The sequence below is a fragment of the Neovison vison genome, chromosome 3 (genome assembly GCF_020171115.1).
Source record: "Neovison vison isolate M4711 chromosome 3, ASM_NN_V1, whole genome shotgun sequence".
Lineage (NCBI taxonomy): Eukaryota > Metazoa > Chordata > Mammalia > Carnivora > Mustelidae > Neogale > Neogale vison.
Window position 1 is genome coordinate 217,403,372 of NC_058093.1, and position 21,973 is coordinate 217,425,344.

General features: G+C 43.3%; 1 protein-coding gene across 6 annotated transcripts in view; it reads right to left on the reverse strand.

Annotated features, from left to right (window-relative positions):
- SFI1 (SFI1 centrin binding protein) overlaps positions 1 to 21,973 on the reverse strand; it is a 105,478-nt gene that overhangs the window by 10,794 nt on the left and 72,711 nt on the right. For all 6 annotated transcript variants that reach the window (XM_044243859.1, XM_044243857.1, XM_044243858.1 and 3 more), the window contains 6 exons: positions 21,871 to 21,968; positions 20,756 to 20,822; positions 16,438 to 16,568; positions 1,795 to 1,876; positions 1,298 to 1,476; positions 225 to 300 (listed from right to left, as the gene is read on the reverse strand). In XM_044243859.1, the coding sequence (XP_044099794.1) occupies positions 225 to 300; positions 1,298 to 1,476; positions 1,795 to 1,876; positions 16,438 to 16,568; positions 20,756 to 20,822; positions 21,871 to 21,968 (633 nt within the window). The remainder of the gene's footprint in view (positions 1 to 224; positions 301 to 1,297; positions 1,477 to 1,794; positions 1,877 to 16,437; positions 16,569 to 20,755; positions 20,823 to 21,870; positions 21,969 to 21,973) is intronic.

Genomic DNA, 21,973 nt, shown 5'->3' on the forward strand with positions numbered 1-21,973 from the left:
TCAGTGAGTTCAGACCAAAACCGAAGAACATGGGAGTTTGAGCCAATCACCTCAGGAAACCAGGTTAGTGCTTGCCCCTCTGCTGCCCAGCCTGTCTCCCGTGCTCAGAGGCAGGTGGCTGCCGAGGGGCGGAAGACAAGCCCACATGCCCATTCCGAGTCACGCTGACACCCAGCTCCACCTGTCCACAACCACACGTGGTGGCATCTGTGCCAAAGCCTCACCTCCTTCCACCTGTTCCAGGCCTGGTGCAGGAGCCGTGCGGAGTGGAACTCTGCAGCCAGCACTAGGCCCGTCTTCCTGTGGGGAGGGCTGGAGTCAGCACTGCAGCCTGGACCCGGCCAGGGCTCTTTCCACCCACACCCCTCACAGTCCCGGGCCCCTGTCTAGTGGTTCTTAAATTAGTGGGGAGGGAGGAATTAAGACCTTCTCTGGGGGCGCCTGGATGGCTCATTTAGTTAAGTGTCTGCCTTTGGCTAAAGGTCATGATCGCAGGGTCCTGGGATTAAGCCCTGGGTTGGGCTCCCTACTCAGCAAGGAGCCTGATTCTCCCTCTCTCTTTGCCCCTGCTTGTGTGCATGCTCTCTCACTCATGCTCTCAAATAAATAAATAAATAAATAAAATCTTAAAAAAAAAAAAAAAAGACCTCTGAAGAGCTGCCAAAGGATTTGGGCTCTCCCCTCAGGAAAGTGAGCATCTACTCAAATTCTCGGAGCCAACCTGACAGGGTTCAAGTACACTGAAGTACACTCATGTGCTGGCGACTCAGGAGATTAAATGTGGCCAGAATCTGAGTGGGGAGATCCTCACAGCACAAAGTGGATGCAGAACAGCATTAAAGTGGGACAGTGTCTGCTGGGTCCATGTGGGCTGTCTGTCCCGCCCTGTCTCCAACCATATGGTGTGGTAAAAACTGCCACCATCTGCCCCTAGGCCACAGCTGCTGGTCCTGGTGCTCAGCTATCCTGAAACAGGCTCATCAGTCTATTTTCTGGACGTGGTCACACTGGACCCCACCCAGTGAGTGGGATGCATCCAGTGGGTAGGACCTCAGATCCATGGAGCATGTCTGTCCCTAGTCGAGTTCCTGAGGCTGGGAGCTCCATGAAGTTCCCCAGGATCCTCCCACTACAGCCCTGGTTCTGTATAGACAATATCAGGCAAAATTTCTGGAACTTAAAACCAGGATCTAGGCTAACACAACCCTCCAACAGGCACTCAGAGCTGAGAGTCTATCACTGTGGTCAAAGCTGGCCTGAGAGGGAAAGAGCTTCAGGGGCAGAAGCGGCCCCTCACTCTGTTCTGAGCCCTCGGGCACTGTCTCTCCAGATGCAGAAAGCCCTCCTGAGCTGGCGGTGGCGGTGGTGGGCCCAGGCTGCTGCTGTCCGCTGCCGCTCCCGGTGCTGTGCTGCTGCCCGCTGGTGCCACGTGGACCAGGACCTCTGCAGGAGCTGCCGCTCTGAGTGAAGGATGGCCTGGGGCAGGAGGGCAGGGAGAGAATAGAGTCGGTCCAGCAGCTGGGGGCATAGAAGCCAGGAAGAGTCTATAGGCCACAATTACTGACCAAGTCAAAAGAGATGGGCATTAACGAGCTGCCTTGGCCCAGAAGTCATATGTAAACTCCACTCACAAGGGCAACAGATGCCCCAGGCCCTGCCCTGCCTTGTGAGTCCTGGTCACAGGCAGGACGCCCCGCAATGTGGGTCTGGGTGACGTCCCGAGCAGAGGAGACAGCGCAAAGTCTGAAGCAAGTCCTGCCCATTCCAGGCACCTCCTCAGGGACGGCCACTTACCATCCTCTCCGCCAAGCGGTTTTCTCGATGCTGAAACATCTTCTGCCACCAAATAGCAAATACTTGCTTCTCCAACGTCTCCCTAAAAAGATAAATAATAACAATAATGGGAACCAAAGCACTGAAGATCAAACAAAAACACTATGAAAAAGAATGAGAAGTTCCAAATAATTGGGGTTTATTTTTCCTTAGGCTATTAAAAGGTGAGTAAGTTGAGATGGGAGAGGAAGGAAAGAGAAAGAGAAGGAAAGCAGACAGCAGTGGCCAAAAAGCCCCATGAACGACCCAGTCCTCTCCAAGTTGTTTCCGGTGTCAGCCAAGCATTTGCACAGTATGAATAAGACTGACTTCGAGATGCTGGCTCTTCATTAGTTCAGTTCCACACTGAAATACCAACAGTGCTCAATGGTCAGTAGTGAAATCCTTTCTAGTCCGGGCTGACCGGCCTGGTTGCTGTTACACAAATACTTAGGGGAAGTGGTTAAAAACAGAGGCCAGGTCTTCAGGGCTGACCAAGCAAGTCTGAAGTGGGCCACAGGAAAGAATATTTAAAAGAAGCATTCCATGTGAGGTAGACAGGGAGACAGGTTTGAGAACCACCGCTCTGTCACCTCTGCCTTGGCCTCCCCACTCAGCGCAGTGATGTGAAGGCCCGCAAACGCAGCACTGGGACAACTGGTCAACAGCCACTAGGAGCCGTGCGCTGGCAAAAGCATGGGACAAAATACACGAGGCAACTGTTTTCAGGCCCTGGACAAGAGGCAATATAGACTGTGATCCTTAGAGTTGAGAAGCAAGTAAGGTGAGCCCTGTGGCTGCCCAGGCTTTCTGCCTTGAGGGCACGTTCTGAACACCAGGGGCAGGGCCACCGAGTCCAAGCAAAACAGGACAGTCTCACTCAGTTGGGGCAGAGAATAGAGTTCAAGACTGCAGGGGAAGGAACGTATGCATCTGTGGCTTTCTAGAACCTGTAGAGACCTCAGAGGCACGCTCACACACACCCTGCACACTGCAAGTGTGTACCTCACTTTCTCTGTGAGTCTGCCCAGTCCACAAGTAAGGCTATACAAGCAGGCTCTGTGAGACCTAGCAGAGTGGCCTCTTCAGGGCTGACTGCTGGATGGAGATTACCAGAAGCTGGAAAGGGCTGGGAGATGGGAGTTCTGGCCCAGTCTGAATGAAGAGACTTTTCTGGGAACCCCAGAATTCAGAAAGGATGGCCTCAGGAATAATCGCCATGCCCTAACTCTGAAGACAAAAATCAAAAAGACCCACACATGGGGCACATGGTGCAGCGTGCAGCTCTTGTTATCAGGGTTGTAAGCTGAAGCACTGCACTTGGTGTAGAGATTACTTAAAAAATATCTTAAAACACAGACATACACACACACAAACCACACAAAGAATGAACAGAACCACACTTGATAGGATCAACAGGAATCACAAGAATAAAGAGCAATCACTGTCTACCAGAATAAAAGGCAAAACCCTTTAAAGGAAAAACAGCTGTCTACAAAAACAATGACCCAAATGTTGGAATCAGCAAACACTTAGAAAGAGTTATTAAAGTGTGTGTACTTAAATGAAGGATGAACAAAATTAGTTACCAGACAGGGAATCTTGGCAGAGAAATAGAACCAAAAGCAAAAAAGAACCAAATGATTTGGTGGCTTCTCAAAAAGTAAACACAGAATTATTTGATTCAGTAATTCTACTTCTAGGTATACAACCAAAAGAATGAAAAACAGAGACTTAGACAGATGTATGTACACCAGTGTTCACAGCAGCATTATTCACAATAGCCAAAAGGTAAAAACTCACATGTCCATCAACATACAGATGAACAAACTGTGGTATATCCATACAATGGAATATTATTCATCCATAAAAAGAATGAAATTCTGATACATGCTATGATATGGATAAACCTTGAAAACATTATGCCAAGTAAAATAAGCCAGACACAAAAGGTCTAATATTACACAATTCCACATATATGAGACATCTAGAATAGCCAAATTCAGAGACAGAAAGTAGTTTAGAGGTTCCCATGGCTGGGAATAGATGGAAATAGAAAGTTAGTGTTTAATGGGTATGGAATTTCTGTTTGGGATGATGAAAAAGTTCTGGAAATGCACTCCCCCTGCTTGTGTTCCCTCTCCCCATCTCTTTTTTTAAAAAGATATTAATTATTTATTTGACAAGGAGAGAGAGATTACAAGTAGGCAGAGAGGCAGGCAGAGAGAGAGGAGGAAGCAGGCTCCCCGCTGAGCAGAGAGCCCGATGCAGGACTCAATCCCAGGACCACAGGATCATGACCTGAGCTGAAGGCAGAGGCTTAACCCATTGAGTCACCCAGGTGCTCCTAAGTAAATAAAATCTTTAAAATAAAACAAAACAAAACCCCAAAGATAAATAAAAACATCTTAAAAGCAAAGTAAGAGAGACAGATTACATTTAGGGGAAGAATGATACAAATGATGGGTGCCTTTATACCAGAAATAATGGAGGCCAGAAGACAAGGGAAGAATGTCTTTAAAAGACTTGGGAGGGCTTCTGGGTGGTTCAGATGGTTAAGGGTCTGCCTTTGATTCAGAGTCTTGGGATCAAGGCCCACATCGGATCTCTGTTTACTGGGGAGTCTGCTTCTACCTCTCCTTCTGCCCCCTCCTATGCTCATTCACTTTCTCTCTCCTGAATGAAATCTTTAATAAATAAATAAATAAATAAATAAAAATAAATAAAGATAGATAGATAGACTGATTGATTCAGGAGTGAGGGGTAGAGAAACTCATTGTTTTATATCCAGGAAAAGGTCCTTTAAAAATGAGACCAAGAGTGAAATAACCATGAACAAAAGCTGAGATAATTTCTCTCCAGCTGATTTATAGTATAAAAATGCTAAAAGACAGGGCACCTGGGTGGCTCAGTGGGTTAAACCTCTGCCTTTGGCTCAGGTCATGGTCTCAGGGTCCTGGGATCCAGGCCCGCATCAGGCTCTCTGCTCAGCGGGGAGCCTGCTTCCTCCTCTCTCTCTCTCTCTGTCTGCCTCTGCCTACTTGTGATCTCTCTCTGTCAAATAAATAAAATCTTTAAAAAAGATGCTAAAGGACAAAAGCATATAGATGAAAACTCACAAATTGAAGAAACAATTTTCCATATTAGATATGGAAAATATGTGGGTAAATATAAAAATTGTTTTTTTTAATCTCTTAATTTTTAAAAAAGAATTCTGTCTAAAGCAAAAATTACGGGGGCAAAATATATGACAAGAAATACTATCAGTAATGGAGAGGGGGGCGCCTGGTTGGCTCAGTGGGTTAAAGCCTCTGCCTTTGGCTCAGGTCATGATCTCAGGGTCTTGGGATTGAGCCCCGCATCAGGCTCTCTGCTCAGCAGGGAGCCTGCTTTTCTCTCTCTCTGCCTGCCTCTCTGTCTGCTTATGATCTCTGTCAAATAAATAAATAAAATCTTAAAAAAAAGAAACATGATGGGGAGGAAAGGAATTCTATTGTTTTTAAGTTCTTATATTTAACATGAAGTGGTACAACAGAACTGAATAGAAATGTAGTAAGTCTAACAATGTGTATTGTTAATTCCTATACAAAAGAGGGGTGCCTGGGTGGCTTAGTTGGTTAAGTGTCTGCCTGCAGCTCATGTTATGATTCCAGAGTCCTGGGACCAAGCCCCACATCAGGCTCTGCTCAGTAGGGAGCCTGCTTCTCCTTCTCCCTCTGTCTACTTGTGATCTCTCTCTGTGTCAAATAAATAAGTAAAATCTTTAAAAAAAAATACAAAAGAGGGGCACCTGGGTGATTCAGTCAGCTAAGCGCCTGCCTTCAGCTGAGGTCATGATCCCAGGGTCCTGGGATCAAGCCCTGCATCAGGCTCCCTGCTCAGTGGGGAGTCTGCTTCCTCCTCTCTCTGCCTGTTGCTCCCCCTGCTTGTGCCCTCTCTCTCTCTCCCTGCTCTATCAAATAAATAAAACATTTAAAAATAAAATAAAATAATGATAAATACAAAATACAAAAGGTATAAAAAGCCAATGCAGGAAATAAAATGTAATATTAAAGAATTCTAAATGAACAGCGCAGAAAAGGGAAACAGAGAAACAAAAAACAGATGTAGGCTTCGGCCCAACCACACCAATTACATTAAATGTAAATGAACCACACACTTTAATTAAAAAGCAGAGATGTGGGGTGCCTGGGTGGCTCAGTGAGTTAAAGCCTTTGCCTTCGGCTCGGGTCGTGATCCCAGGGTCCTGGGATCGAGCCCCACATTGGGCTCTCTGCTCCGCAGGGAGTCTGCTTCCTCCTCTCTCTCTGCCTGCCTCTTTGCCTTCTTGTGATCTCTGTCTGTCAAGTAAATAAATAAAATCTTAAAAAAAAAAAAAGCAGAGATGTCAGGAATGCCGAGGTAGTGCAGTCAGTTGAGCATCTGACTCAGCTTTGGTTTGGGTTGTGAGCTCAGTGTTATGGGATCAGGCCCCAAGCTGGGCTCCATGCTTGGTGTGGAGACTGCCTGGGAGACTCTCCCTTTCCCTCTCCCCATCCCAACCCCTTCATGCTCACTTTCTCACTCTTTCTCAAATAAATAAATAAATAAATAAATAAAAAGAAAAAAGCAGAGATTGTCAGACTAGATTAAAAAAAAAAGACAGAGGAGGAAAGCTTTATTAAATATGAAGACAAATAGAGGGAAAGGTAAACCACATAAACTATAAATACAGAAAAAGCTGCTGAGGATATTTTAATAAAAGTCAAAGCAGGCTTTGAGAAAAGCAGTATTACCAAAAATAAGGAGGTTCATTTCAAAATGATAAAAAGGGACAGTTCATAAGGAAAACATAACAATCTAAACTGTACATGGACCAAATAGCAGAGATTCCAAACACATGAAGTAAAACTGGTAGTATTACCAGGAAAAATAGAAAATCCATAATCATAGCTAGAGAATTTTAACACTTCTCTCTAGTAATCGATAGAAAAAATAGACAAACAAAAAAACTAAGGTGGGGGGTGGTTCAGTTGGTTGACTGTCGGCCTTCAGCTCAGGTCATGATCCTGGGGTCCTGGGATCGAGGCCCAAAGAGGGATCCCTGCTCAGTGGGGGAGCCTGCTTCTCCCTCTCCCACTCTGCTTTATGCTCACTCTTGCTAACTCTCTCTCTCAAATAAATAAAATATTTAAAAAACAAACAAATACCTTGCCTGAGGAAAGCATCTGCATCCTGGAGAATGACTGGAAAGCCAGGGCTTTGACTGAGTGAACACACTAACCTCTGCCTCTACAGTTCTCTTCCAGCCTGGTTCTACCTACAGGTCCTGGACCTGAGGCGTGGCCTCCAGCCCAGGCATCCTGCCTGCAGACTGGCTGCCCCCACTGCCCATGTCCTTCTATCCTGCCCATTTCTCCTGCCTAATGGGATTTTGTGCAATTCGGAGCTTTCCCATAAATTAACTCTTGTATTAATAAAGGCTTTAGGAGATTTTTGTTAAAAACCAAGGACCTCTCTTCAGCTCTGAGCAGATTTTTCCTTCAATTCAAACACAAAGATTTATGGACCTTTCAAGTTGACTCAAATTTGTGGATGGTTTCTCCCACTTTCCTATTCTACATTCTTAGTCCTATGTTAGCTTTATGTCTCAAATGGTGAAATGTAATCAGTCCAATAAAATATGAAATAACCATGAAAAAAACAAACAAAACCCAACAACAAAAAGCTGTAAGGATACAGAAAATTTGAAGATGACTACCAACCAGCTTGTCCTAACAGACATTTATAGAACACTGTATCCAACAAGTATAGTATAAATATCCTTTTAAGGTACACACAGGAAAAAATAAAGTACACATGGAAGGTGCACCAAAACAGACCACATATATTCGGCTGTAAAACATATTAATACATTTCAAAAACTGAAGTTATATAAGGTGTTTTCTAGCCACAATGGATATATAATAATTAAAAACAATAATGTATCAAGAGAATTCCTATTTGAATATTAAATAACAGATTTCTTTTTTTTTCCAATTTATTTATTTTCAGAAAAACATTATTCATTATTTTTTCACCACACCCAGTGCTCCATGCAAGCCTTGCCCTCTATAATGCCCACCACCTGGTACCCCTACCTCCCACCCCCCCCGCCACTTCAAACCCCTCAGACTGTTTTTCAGAGTCCATAGTCTCTCATGGTTCACCTCCCCTTCCAATTTACCCAAATTTGTTTTTTTAAAAGATTTTATTTATTTATTTGACAGAGAGAGAGATCACAAGCAGGCAGAGAGGCAGGTAGGGGGGGTGAAGCAGGCTCCCCACTGAGCAGAGAGCCCGATGTGGGGCTCAATCCCAGAACCCTGAGATCATGACCTAAGCTGAAGGCAGAGGCTTAACCCACTGAGCCACCCAGGTGCCCCTCAAATAACATATTTCTAAATAAACCACAGGTCAAGAAAGAAGTCACAAAGGAAATCAGAATATATTTTTAGTTGGATGATAATAAAAATACAGCATGTCAGGATTTGTGGGATAAAGCTAAAGCAGAGGGAAACCTTACAGCTTAAAATTTTCACAAGAGAAAGATTTAAAATTTATAATTTACTGCCAATAACAAAAAAATGGGTGGGCATGCCTGGTTGGCTCAGCTGTAGGAGCATGAATCTCTTGATCTCAGGGTTGTGAGTTCATGCCACATGTTGGGTGTAAAGATTGCTCAAAATAAAATAAAATAAACTCTAAAAAAAATGGGTGATTTGTGCATCCATCTTTTTTTTTTTTTTGACAGATAGAGCATTCACAAGTAGGCAGAGAGACAGACAGGGTTGGGGGGGAAGCAGGCTCCCCGATGAGCAGAGAGCCCAATGTGAGACTCGATCCCAGGACCCTGGGATCAAGACCTGAGCTGAAGGCAGAGGCTTAACCAACTGAGCCACCCAGGTGCCCTTGTGCTTCCGTCTTAATGTTTAAAAAAAAAAAAAGGAAGGCATATTAAATCCAAATTAAGTAGAAAGATACAAAATAAAGAGCTAGAATCAATGTAAAAAAAATATACAATAAGAAAATTAGCAAAGCAAAAGTTAAAAAAAATAACCCATGATAACTCCTTGCAAGACTGATCAAGCATAAAGAGAAAAGGGCGCCTGGGTGGCTCAGTCTCAGGTCATAATTCCAGGGTCCTGGGATCGAGCCCCACATCGGGCTCCCTGCTTGGCAGGAAGCCTGTTTCTCCTTCCTGCTACCCCTGCTTGTGTACCCTCTCTCACTCCCTCCTCTCTCTCTGGGAAATAAATAAATAAAATTTAAAGAATAAAGAGAAAAAAATACAAATTACCAAAATCAGGAATGTACAAGGAGGTATCATCAGAGATTCTACAGACATTAAAAGTATATTAAGGCACTTTTATGAAAGCTTTTTGCCAATATATTTAACACCTTGGATAGAATGAAAAATTCCTTGAAAAACAGAGCTTACTAAAACTTAACATGAAAAGAAACTCTTGGTAGCTCTGTATCTATTTTCTTTTTTTTTTTTTTTAAGATTTTATTAATTTATTTGACAGAGAAAGAGATCACCATTATGTAGAACAGCAGGCAGAGAGAGAGGGAGGGTAAGCAGGCTCCAAGTGGAGCGGAGAGCCTGATGCGGGGCTCGATCCCAGGACCCTGAGATCAAGGCCTGAGCTGAAGGCAGAGGCCTCACCCACTGAGCCACCCAGGCGCCCCCTCTGTATCTATTTTCAATATTATATCTGTAATAAAAAACCTTTCCATAAAGGAAACTCTAGGTCCAGATAATTTCACTAGCAAATTCCATAACAAATTTAAATACCAGAAAACTAAAACCACGATCCCTCATGAAAATACATGTAAGTATTTTTAAGAAAACATTAACAGATCAAAATCAGCAACACTTGGGGTGCCTGCATGGCTCAGAGGGTTAAGCCTCTGCCTTCGGCTCAGGTCGTGGTCTCAGGGTCCTGGAATCAAGCCCACATCGGGCTCTCTGCTGGGCCGGGATCCTGCTTCCTCCTCTCTGTCTGCCTCTCTGCCTACTTGTGATCTCTCTCTCTGTCAAATAAATAAATAAAATCTTAAAAATCAACAACACGTGAAAAAGATAATATATCATGACCAAGTGGGGTTTATCTCAGGAATATAGGGCTGATCTAATATGTGAAATCAGGAAAACCATATGATCATCTTAATAAATGCAGAAAAAGCATCTGGCAAAATTTAACCACCCTTCATAATAAAAATTCTCAATAACTATGAATAGAGGGCAACATTCTCAATCTGATAAAGGGTATCTACAAAAATAATGTGAAATACTGACTGCTTTTGTTTTCCCCCTAAGATTGGAAAAAAGACAAGTATGTATCCTCTCATTACCTCTATTCAATACTTCATTAGAGATGCTAGCTAATGAAGACAGAAATAAAAGCCTACAGACTGGAAAGGATAAAGTAAGTTGTCCTTATTTGCATATAACAGGATTATTTATGCAGAAAACTATGTAATTTAAAAAAAGACTCAAACCATTAAGTAAATTTAGAAAGGTCACAGAACAAAAAGTTTCAGCTGTATTTCTATATACTAGGACAAACAGTGAATGGATTTAAAAAATAGTTCTATTCACAAGAATATTTTAAAAAAAGGTCTTTAGGAATAAATTGAACACTATATATACAAAACTTCTATGCAAAGTTATAAAACACTGAGAAAAATGGAAGAAAAACTGCATAAATGGAGAAGTGTATGTTCATTTATGGAAGACTCAGTAAGTTTGAGATGTCCGATCTCCCCTAAATGTCTATACAGAAAGTGCAATCCCAAACAAATAAAAGAAAATTCCAGGAGGAATAAAGTTGAAGAACCAATTTCAAAACTTGCTATCAAGATACAAAAATCAGGAGAGTATGATAATGGCATAAGGATAAACAAACAGATAAATGAAACAGAAGAGAAAGTCCAAACATAGATACAAACTTATAAGGACAACTGATTTTCAGTAAAGGTGCCAAGGCAACTCAATGGGGGGATGAAAAGTCTTTTCAACAAAGAGTGCTGGAAAAATCTGAAAAACAGAAAAAAACAATCCTTGACTCTTAACTCATACCATATATGGAAAAAATTCAGGATGATCACAGACCTAAATGTAAATGGTAAAACTTAATATAAAGCTTCCAGAGAAAATATTGGAAAATATCTTTCAAGATCCTGGCTGTAGGCAAATATTTTTTAGAGAAAACCCCCAAATCACTGATCTTTTATGATTAGAAAAAAATTTGATGAACTGGACTGTAACAAAATTAAACATTTCTGCTCACCAAAAAATACCGTTATTTCAATATATATTAGCTAATATATAGATCCCCACCCTGTGATCATTTCCATATATATCTATATATCTATATATCTATATATATATATAACCACTTTGCTCTCAATGAAAAAAATACTGTGAGAAAATAAAAATGTAAGCCACATTACCAAAAGAAAATGTTCTTCTTTTTTCTTTTTTAAAAGATTTATTATTTGAGAGAGAGAGAGACAGAAAGAGCATGCTAACATGGGGAGGGGAAGTGGGGGAGGAAGAGAGAATCTCAAGCAGACTCCCAGCTGAGCTCAGAGCACAACACTGGACTTGATCTCAGGACCCTGAGATGATGATCTGAGCCAAAACCAAGAGTCAGAGGCTTAACTCACTGAGCCACCCAGGTGACCCTGGAAGAAAATATTTTCAATACATATATCTAACAAAGAATATATAAAGAACTTTGAAAAATCAATAATTTTTAAAAAAGACACAAAACCCAATTTTTTTAAAAGGTAGGGGAAAGAACTGAATAGACACTTCACAAAAGAAGATATACAAATGGTCAATAAGCACATGGTAAAGGTTGAATCAGTCAAACTCTGTCTGGAATTCACAGAAAGAAAATGAGCTCAGACTGATTTCACTCAGAAAAGAGGAAAAGCAGCCTAACCATTAGTCAGATCAGGACAGACACTGATAAAGCCAGCTACAAGGAAACATGGTTTCTCCAAAGGCCAGGCAGCAGCTGTAAAATGCCACAAGGGCCTCTTCAGAGTAGTTACTGCTTCTTTACCAACGATGCCCCAGCCAAGCTTTGCTGTTTTCACTTATTCACTTATTCCTGAGTACAGTACACATAACTGTATTCCCTAGTGAACCCCACTTCTCATCTCTCCTACCTTTGCCTCAAAAATAGCAAGCAATCCAAAACCAATCCAAAACCAATCTCTTTCCCCCCTTCAGAATCCTTTCATAGGATTCAAACCCTACAAATTCCTTTCCCTCAGGAACAGCACCATTCCAGAATTCCTCTGGAATTCCTTCCTTCAAGGCAATCAATGTGACTTGGTACTGCCAACTACAGGATTTTGATCCTGGCTGATTAGGCCTTAAAAAATGCTCCATATTATTAGTCAGCAGGGAAATGAGATGGAACTCCACATCCACTAGAATGGCTCGGTTAAAAAGATGGTCAAAGGGGCGCCTGGATGGCTCAGTGGGTTAAAGCCTCTGCCTTCAGCTCAGGTCATGATCCCAGAGTCCTAGGATCGAGCCCCGTATCAGGCTCTCTGCTCTGCACTGAGCTTGCTTCCTCCTCTCTCTCTGCCTGCCTCTCTGACCACTTGTGATCTCTGTCTGTCAAATAAATAAATAAAATCTTTTAAAAAATAATAAAAGATAATAATAATAAAAAAAAGATGGTCAAAAACCTTAAGAGACTCGGGGCACCTGGGTGGCTCAGTGGGTTAAGCCTCTGCCTTCCGCTCAGGTCATGATCTCAGGGTCTTGGGATCAAGCCCCACATCAGGTTCTCTGCTCAGCAGGGAGCCTGCTTCCCCTTTTTTCTCTCTTCCTGCTGCTCTGCCTACTTGTGCTCTCTTTCTGTGTCAAATAAATAAATAAAATCTTAAAAAAAAAATCAACCATAAGAGACTCTTAATCTCACAAAACAAACTGAGGGCTGCTGGGGGTGGGGTAGGGAGAGGGTGGCTGGGTTGTGGACATTGGGGAGGGTATGTGCCATGGTGAGTGCTGTGAACTGTGTAAGACTGATGATTCATAAACCAGTATCCTGGAGAAAATAATACATTATATGTTAATAAAAATAAAAATAATTTTTAAAAAAAGAGTCAAAACCAGATGTTGATGAGGAGGTGGAACAACCAGCATTCTATCTGCTGGTGGGTGTAAAATGATGGGACCCCCTGTTAGAGGAAGCATGTCCCCACGTGAGAGCCAGAGTCCGCTTTTAGGTATCCACCCAAGAGAAATGAAAACATAACCCGCTTAAATGTTCATAGCAGATTTACTCAAAATGGCCTCAAACTGGAAACAACCCATGTTAAAAGGGGTGAAAATATTGCCTTATATTCATCCAATATCCCTCAGCGAAGACTGAATTCCTACCAAACAACAAGGGTCAATCTCAAAAACATTATGCTGAACTTCAGAAGATGTCAGACACAATAGAACACCTACTGTATGATCCCATCACTTCAAGTTCAAAAACAGGCAAAATTAACCTGGGATGACAGTAATCAAAGCAGTGGTTACCTATGGTGGTGGATGGGGGGAGGTGCAAATAGACTGGAAGGGGGCATGAGGGAACTTTCTGGGGTGATGGAAATGTTCTAGACCTTGACTGGGCTGTTGATTATCCGGGTATACAATTTGTGAAAACTCACCAAACTCTTTTTTTTTTTTTTTTAAAAAAAAAACTCACCAAACTCTTTACTTAACTTCTGTGCCTTTCACTATGAACTTAAGCTCAATTAAAAAAAAACAAAAAACAAATCAGCATACTAAAAGACATTATCAGTATACTATTTCACTGGTAGGTTAAGAAACTACCATTTTTAGTAATAATTCATGAGACCTCACTACAAATTCTGTCCATATTCCTAAAATATTAAACAAATACCCTAAGAATTATGGAAAGATAGAACATATATATTTTGGGGGAACTCTGATTTGCTAAACTCCAAACCGAACCTATGAATATTCATTTACTGTAAGAGTCACAAATCACTAGGGATTGGCGGGGAAGGCTGATATTCTGTACTGCCATTCTGCTTGTATTCCACAGGCATTATTTCACTTTTCATGACAACCTTATGAAACACGACTATTATATCAACCCATCTCCATTTTACATCTGAGGAAACAGGCTCAGAGAGACCAAGTGGCCTGCGCAGGGTTAGGGAGCCAGCAAGCAGTGGAGCAAGGGCCTGAACTCAGGGCTCTCCAGCTTCCAAGCCAGGCTCCCCATCACTTTGCTCCCTCAAGAGCTAAAGGCAGAAACCTAAAAAACTTCAGTTTTCTAAAAAGAGCCGACTCAACCAAAACAAGATAAAATCCACATCAGGCCAAATCCAGATCAGGCCCTGGTTCTCCCTCAAACTTCCTGGTTACATCCTGTCTCCAATTCACCCACCACACCCCCCCCTTTTTTTTAAAGATTTTATTTATTTATTTGACAGAGATCACAAGTAGGCAGAGATCACAAGTAGGGGGGAGCAGGCTCCCCTCTGAGCAGGGAGCCCAATGTGAGGCTCCATCCTAGGACCCTGAGATCATGACCTGAGCCAAAGGCAGAGGCTCAACCCCTGAGCCACCCGTATCCTACCCACCAACCTTTTGTCTCAAGAATGGTCCCCAACAAAAATCCTTTTGGAAACTCCTCTTGGCTATTTTGAAAGAGCCCTCAATATTTTTTTAACATATAATACATTATTTGTTTCAGGGGTACAGGTCTGTGATTCATACACAATTCACAGCTCTCACCATAGCACATACCCTCCCCAATGGCCATCACCCAGCCACCCTCTCCCTCCTACCCACCCTTCCCCTCCCCTCCCTTCCCCTCCAGCAACCCTCAGTTTGTGTTCTAAGATTGAGTCTTTTATGAGAATCCTCAACCATCCCTATGGCATGCCAAAATACAAAAGAAGTAACAGTCAATCATGACTTTGCAGAAGAAATGAAGGAGTGTGTGTGTATTAAGTAGTAAAGCCATTTTCCCAATGGAATCTTAAACCAGACCTCAGTTCAGAAAGTAGGTAAAGGTGAAGTCACTCTCTTTGCAGAAGGGGAAGAGGTAAATGCTATCCCCTTGCCAGCCTCCAATTCCCCACAGCTACCCCGTAAATGCTTCTCCTTGGATTTTGGGTGAAGGACTTTCAGAGTTCTGGCCGATCCCCTCAGATTAGCATTCACACTCTTTCAAAGTCAGGACCACTGCAACTTCTCCCAGCATGCCTCCCACGTCCCTCCCTCTCGTCTCTGTCCTAAATTGATGGGAACTCTTCTCAGGCAATTTCCAAAACCATCACTTTACTACTTACGTGCACCTGCTCAAGCATTTATCTGTTATTTTTTTTAAGATTTTATTTATTTATTTGACAGAGAGAGATCACAAGTAGGCAGAGAGGCAGGCAGAGAGAGAGAGAGGAGGAAGCAGGCTCCCTGCTGAGCAGAGAGCCTGATGCGGGACTCGATCCCAGGACTCTGAGATCACGACCCGAGCCGAAGGCAGCGGCTTAACACACTGAGCCACCCAGGCGCCCTATCTGTTATCTTTTTTATAGGCTCAGGCAATACCCTCAGCCTGGCCCTCCTCATCCTGCCCCCCCCTCCTGCCATCCATCCTCATCCCCAGGCTCACAGCATGCCTTCCTCCAGGGACTTTCCTCAGTAGCTCTAGAAGAACTCAGGGCCGACCTAAGTGAGGACATGCAGATCTCTTCTCTGGAAGTGTCCTTCAATTGTTTCTTGTGTATCAGTTTTACTTCCTCACAAAGATTCAAAGTTTCTACAGAGTCATCAAAAAGATCTTCCTTTTCATCTAGGAGAAAGTCCCTGGTGTCAAGGAGATCTGAATTTAAACTCTGGCTCTGCCACTTACTGCCACTTACATGGGGGAGTCATTAGTCATCTTGAGCCTGTTTTCTCGGGACTGCTATGAGAAGGAAATTATTAATGAAGTTGCTGACGTCATAGGCGAATGAGCTTATGTATTTGTTTCCCGTCTCCCATCACAGCATGCCCACCACAGGGGCAGACAGACATACAGTCGGCGATGAATAATTTCTTTGTTGCTTTCTGCCAACACACAGCAAGGACCTGCTATGGGCAAGTTTGGTTCTGTGGGAGCTAAAAAGACGTAGCTCTGCTCCTTGCCCATCTTAATTTTGTTGACAACTGTATTTCAAGACTTCAAAAAGCCAGGTCTAGCAGGACAGGAAGCAAGAATTTCAGGGAAATCACACTCAAGAATGCCTGCCAGGGCAATGCAAGGTCCAACCACGCTCTGATCCAGAAAGCTAACGGGCAGCATTCACGGAGCTCACACTGGCTTGCACTGAGGACAGGGACACAGAACTCAGGCTGTTCTGAAAGCATTTGCAATAAAGTTGAGCAAAAGATTTCCCAGGGGAAATACTGGCTGGCTTTTCCTGCTAGATGAAATCAATGAGCCCACATAATTGACAAACCAGGAAGAACCAGGGCCTGGGAGGCTGGGAGGCTGAACACCACCACCAATGGCTGTGTGGGGAGCAGAAGCCTGAGAAGCCTGCCCAGACAGGAGAGGCACCGCATACCTGTGAAAGCGTGCTGCTCTCGCATTGAGAACACTTTCCTGATGGTGCCATCGCCAGAATCTTCTCCATGCGTGGAAGGCTGCAGGAAGGGCTCTCTGCTGGAAGTGACTGTCTGCTCTGGACCGCAGCCACTACAGTGAACAGAATGACCTTTATTTGTACTTTACATTATTTAAAAAAAAAAAAAAAAGGGCAGAGGGGAGGGTGGCGGCCCTGGGTGGCTCAGTGGGTTAAGCCTCTGCCTTCGGCTCAGGTCATGATTGCAGAGTCCTGGGATTGAGCCCCACATCAGGCTCTCTGCTCAGTGAGGAGCCTGCTTCCCCCACCCCCCCGCCTGCCTCTCTGCTTACTTGCGATCTGTCAAATAAATAAATAAAATCTTAAAAAAAAAAAAAAAAAAGACCTTTCAGGGTCACATTCTAGAGGGAAGGTTGCTTTCTACACTAAACTGAGAAAATTAAAATCTACATGATAGGTGAAAAATGAAATATGATGGGTAAGAAATTTTTACTCTAATTAAAAAGTTTAAGCATCTCTACCTATTTGTGTGTCTGTATACACATGTGTATATACGTGGATAAGTCTAAATGTTTTGTCCTATGTACTAAGTGTTCATACCCACTGCCTGTTTCACTCTCTGACTGCTAGTGTTTGACTCAGTGATATACATGGGCTTTTTGAATCTTAAGAAATTTACCAATCCTTTGTCATGTGTATTATCAACATTCTTCCCATGCTGTAATATATCTTTTGATTTTACTGTAATTACGAAAGGCTACTACTATTTTACTGTTTATCAGCAGGAAGATAGACAACTGACATAAAAATATATACATGCCTCCATGATCCAAAACTTTGTGGGGATAAAAGCATATATATACAGCGGTGCTTTTTATTTATTTATTTATTTATTATTATTATTATTATTAAAGATTTTATTTATTTATTTGACAGAGAGAGATGACAAGCAGGCAGAGAGGCAGGCAGAGAGAGAGAGGAGGAAGTAGGCTCCCCGCTGAGCAGAGAGCCCGATGCGGGGCTCGATCCCAGGACCCTGAGATCATGACCTGAGCCGAAGGCAGTGGCTTAGCCCACTGAGCCACCCAGGTGCCACCACGGCGGTGCTTTTTAAAATAGGACCTCAAATTCTTTGGATTTCCTCCCTCCCTGAGAAGTCCCCTCCCCTTGAATCTGGGCGGGACAGTGATTGCTTTGACCAGTAAAGAATGGTGAAAGTGACCATATGAGCTAGTGGGTCATAAAGGGCCATACAGCTCTGTGTTGTTCACTGAGACACTTTTGGAGTGAGCAGCAACACAGGAAGTCTGACTCCCCGGAGGCCACTATGCTCAAAGGCAATCCAAGCCTCCTGGGGAGACCCAATGTAGGTTCTCTGGTTAATAGTCCCAGATGTGCCCAGTCTTTGTGAGTTATTCCAGTCCAGGAACCAGCCATGTGAGTGAAGAAACTTCTAGAGAATGCTAACCTCCTGCCATTAGAATCTTCCCAGCTGAGGGCCCAATAATCATGGAGCAGAGACCAGCCATTATTGTGATGTCTTGTTTTAATTTCTGACCTGCAGAACCCATAAGTATAAAGGGTCATCTGTTTTTATTTATTTTATTTTTTTTTTTTAAGATTTTTTTTATTTGACAGACACCAATCACAAGTCAGCAGAGAGGCAGGGAGAGAGAGAGGGGGAAGCAGGCTCCCTCCTGAGCAAAGAGCCTGATGTGGGGCTTGATCCCAGGACCCTGGGATCATGACCTGAGCCAAAGGCAGAGGCTTTAACCCCCTGAGCCACCCAGGCACCCCAGAACCCATAAGTATAATAACACAGTTGTTGTTTTAAGCTACTGAGTTCGGGGTGATTTTTTTACATAGCAACAGACAACTGAACAGTAAGCATATGTGTGTGTGTGAACATATGGTATACATACTCCCACGCACATGGAGGAAAAAAGATACCAAATTTACTCACCAAATGTAATTTAAGATTACGGGTGTTTTAATTTTTTTCTTTTATCTCTTCCTACACATCTCAAATTACAATGTCTATATATTGCTTTTGGGCATTTACATTTTCAAATGTAAATGAAAGTAGAAGCAACAGTATAACGAATCCCCATGAACTTAACATTCAGCTTCAATAACTGGCAAACGTTTTGCCATTCTCTACGTATTACTTTTTAAAAAGAAAGAAACCCACAATAAAAAATATCTTTATCTTTTCCCGAAATAGAAAGAACTGATGTTCTCTTTAACGAACTTGATGTTCTCTGATGTCATCTCCTTAGATGACAGTCAGATGGTTAGCAAAAGATCTGGGAAAAAAAAAAAAACAAAAAAAACCCCCAGAACTAAGCAGGGCTCTTACTATTTTTCAGACCTTCTATATGACGCAGGCCGTGCAAAAGCAGTGCAGAGAGATAAGAACACTGACCTTTGACCTTCCACCACTGCTGGGCCCCAGGGTCAGGGGCTCTTTTTCCAGGGGGAAAATAAGAGACTCTGCTTTTTTTCCATCTTGAATAAACACAATCTTTTGACCCTGGCACTCAGTTTCCTTTTCTAAATGGTCTCTACCTTCTGTTGAGCTTACATTAAATGGGTTTAAGAAACCAAGTGGCAACGTCCTTTCAGAAAGAGTCACATCATCCAAAGAAATGTCAAAGAATGCAGCAATTCTAACCATTTTCCAAGTGTGGAAGGCAAACCATGCCCTGGGCTGGCACGGCCCAGATGCCAAGAACAGAGAAACAGAAAAACTCTGCAGCAGCCCATGGCAGTTTATCTGGCTGTTCACTTGTTCGTTCATTCACTCATGTAAATATTAGTGGCACCTACCCTTTGTCCACACAGTGCTAAGGAGAAGAGAGAGACAGGGTCTACCCTCAAGTAGCTCACAGACTGGCAGGGAAAGGGCTGGGAAACACCTAGGCACAGAATACACTGACAAAGCCACACAGGGGGCAGGGGGATGGGTAACACCAGAGCCAAAAGGTTCAGAGGGACAGAGAACTGCATGTACAGTGAGAAGCACATTCAGGGAAGGACTGGCAGCTTAACTGGCCAGAGCACAGCTGTGAAGGAACGAAGAAGTAGGTAACAGGAAAGGGTACAGACATTAACCAGAGGCTGGCTCCCACAGGATTTTATACACCTTACTAGAAAATTCAGATTCTCTCTCAACGCTATGAGTAAACAGTCAAATTCTTTAGATTCTCATGTTAGACTCTAGCGACAGATGGAGGTGGGGGTGGGGGAGGCAGGAGTTTGGCTTTTGTTTCCCTGTTTCACCAAGGAGGGCCAAAACCAGGCCCAGGCAGCACGCTAACCCCTGAAAGGCCCGTGCAGACAATACCAGTTGAACACAAATGCCCCCAAGCCTAAAGGTGGCCTTCAAACCCTTCTCAGTTCAGCACTCTAGACAGCTTCGGCCATCATTTGAGCCGGCCTGCAATATTGCACTTAATTGCCATCCTGGGGCTAAATTACAAGGCCTGTGGGAGGAAGAATTTTGTCTGCTTTCGATCACAGCTAAGCCCCAGTGCTTAGCACAGTGTCTGAGGCACAGCGGCTGCTCAGTGAGTCTTTCCTTCTTTTTTTCTTTTCTTTATTTTTTTATTTGTCAGAGAGAGAGAGAGAAAGAGCACAAGCAGGGGGAGCAGCAGGCAGAGGGAGAAGCAGACTCCCTGCGGAGCAGGGAGCTAGATACGGGGGCTCCCCAGGATCACGTCCTGAGCCAAAGATAGATGCTTAACCGACTGAGCCACCCAGGCGCTCCTCAGTGAGTCTTAAACGGAACTGAAGCCAGGGCTCCTGGCTGGCTCAGTCAGAAGAGGATGTGACTCCTGATCTCAGGGTTCTGAGCTGGAGCCCCATGTCAGATGTAGACATCACTTAAATAAAGCTTTTCTGAAAAATGGAACCGCATCCTTCCTCAATCTGCCTTTCCTAACTCTCGAGCCTGATCCCCATGTCCTCCCGCCTGCTATGGGTACCTGCCTCACACCATCCAGCACTGAGAACGCGGCACTATGTTCTACACTTTCCCCAGTATTTCCTAAAGGCTGGCTAACTAATAGAGTAAATGAGTAACGATGTGAATGGAATGGCTGTGTATTCACAGCACGTGAAGGTAGGGAGCTGATGCAGACTTTCCAGTATCACTAGAAGGAATTGGGGGAAATATCTTTGAGGTTTTCAAAGCAGCAGCAAGACCTCTTAGCAAAGGTCTTTTCCAAGAATCTTTCCAAAGTAAATGAGTCCGACAATGTAAGCCTTTGGAGTTACTCACTATGAACTTACTCCATACCTGCTTATATCGCCTCTTCTGAATATACTGTGACCATGATTTGATACACTTGCGTAGCAATGTTATTCTGAAATAAAACACATAACATAACACATACTGCCTACTGCATGTCCAGGTTTGGGTTTTAAAAATGTTGTTTGTTTTTAAGGCCAAAATATCTGGGTGTAGTTACAACTTCAGCGTTGAAGGCAACCTGTCAGTTTCATTCTAGGACAGGGGGAAAAAGAACCTATCATTCGACACAACATCTGTCAGCCACTGATTTCGGACTACGGCTTGCCCCCAAATTTTGACAATTTTCTTATAAACCTAATTAGACCACCAAGCACAGTGTCTCTGGAACCTAGGTAATATGTACGAAATCCCCTATCATGAACTTTCTGGGGCTTGTGTTGGGACCACCTGGGTCTGTGACAAGTTCCTTCCACCAAAGTGATACCCAGGGTGAGAACTGCCTTCAATTCTGTAAACCAGGATTTAAAATAATGATTGACCCTAGTAACTCCAAATATAGTTAAATATTGAGATTCTCACCGACTCATTAAAAAAATGCTCCAAAATGGGACCTCTATGTGAATTCAATTGATTGGCTTATTGGCTGCAGGGAGGGTATATTGAATATATCCGGCAGGGAGAAAGTGAAGAGTAGTTACCTCTGAAGAGTAAGACTAAGGGATCAGAGGGAGGGATCCAAGCAACTTTTATTTTTCACTTTATACCTACCTTCCTATACATTGAGTTTTCCTTATAGACATGTGATGCTTTTATTTAAAATTTGGGACACTCTCCACTCTTCCAGAATAAGACACTTGCCTGAGCCTGCTTTTTAACACTATCAGCGCTTGAATTTTAAGATGTGAATGTCACTAAAGCATGAAGGACTGAGGCAGGGAGCTAGCTGGCACATATTCCGAACTATGGTGACCAAGAACCAGTACAAACATCTATTCTACCTCTCATCTAATCAGCCAAAAGGGAAACACAAGCTTAGGAACCACTGATTTATAGCAGGGCCTTTCTGAAGCTGGCCAGCACTGCACGGAAGGGTAAGTGCTCTCTCCTAGAGAACAGTCAGTCAGTCCCTGGAGAGCACAAGGAGAAGGCCAAGCCCCTACCTGCAGTGGTCCTGGGCAGCACACAGTGAGGGAAGCTGTGCTCTCTCTTCCCTCTGCTCAATCCGAGACTGCCAGAGGTTCCAGAATCTGTGCAGCAGCTGAA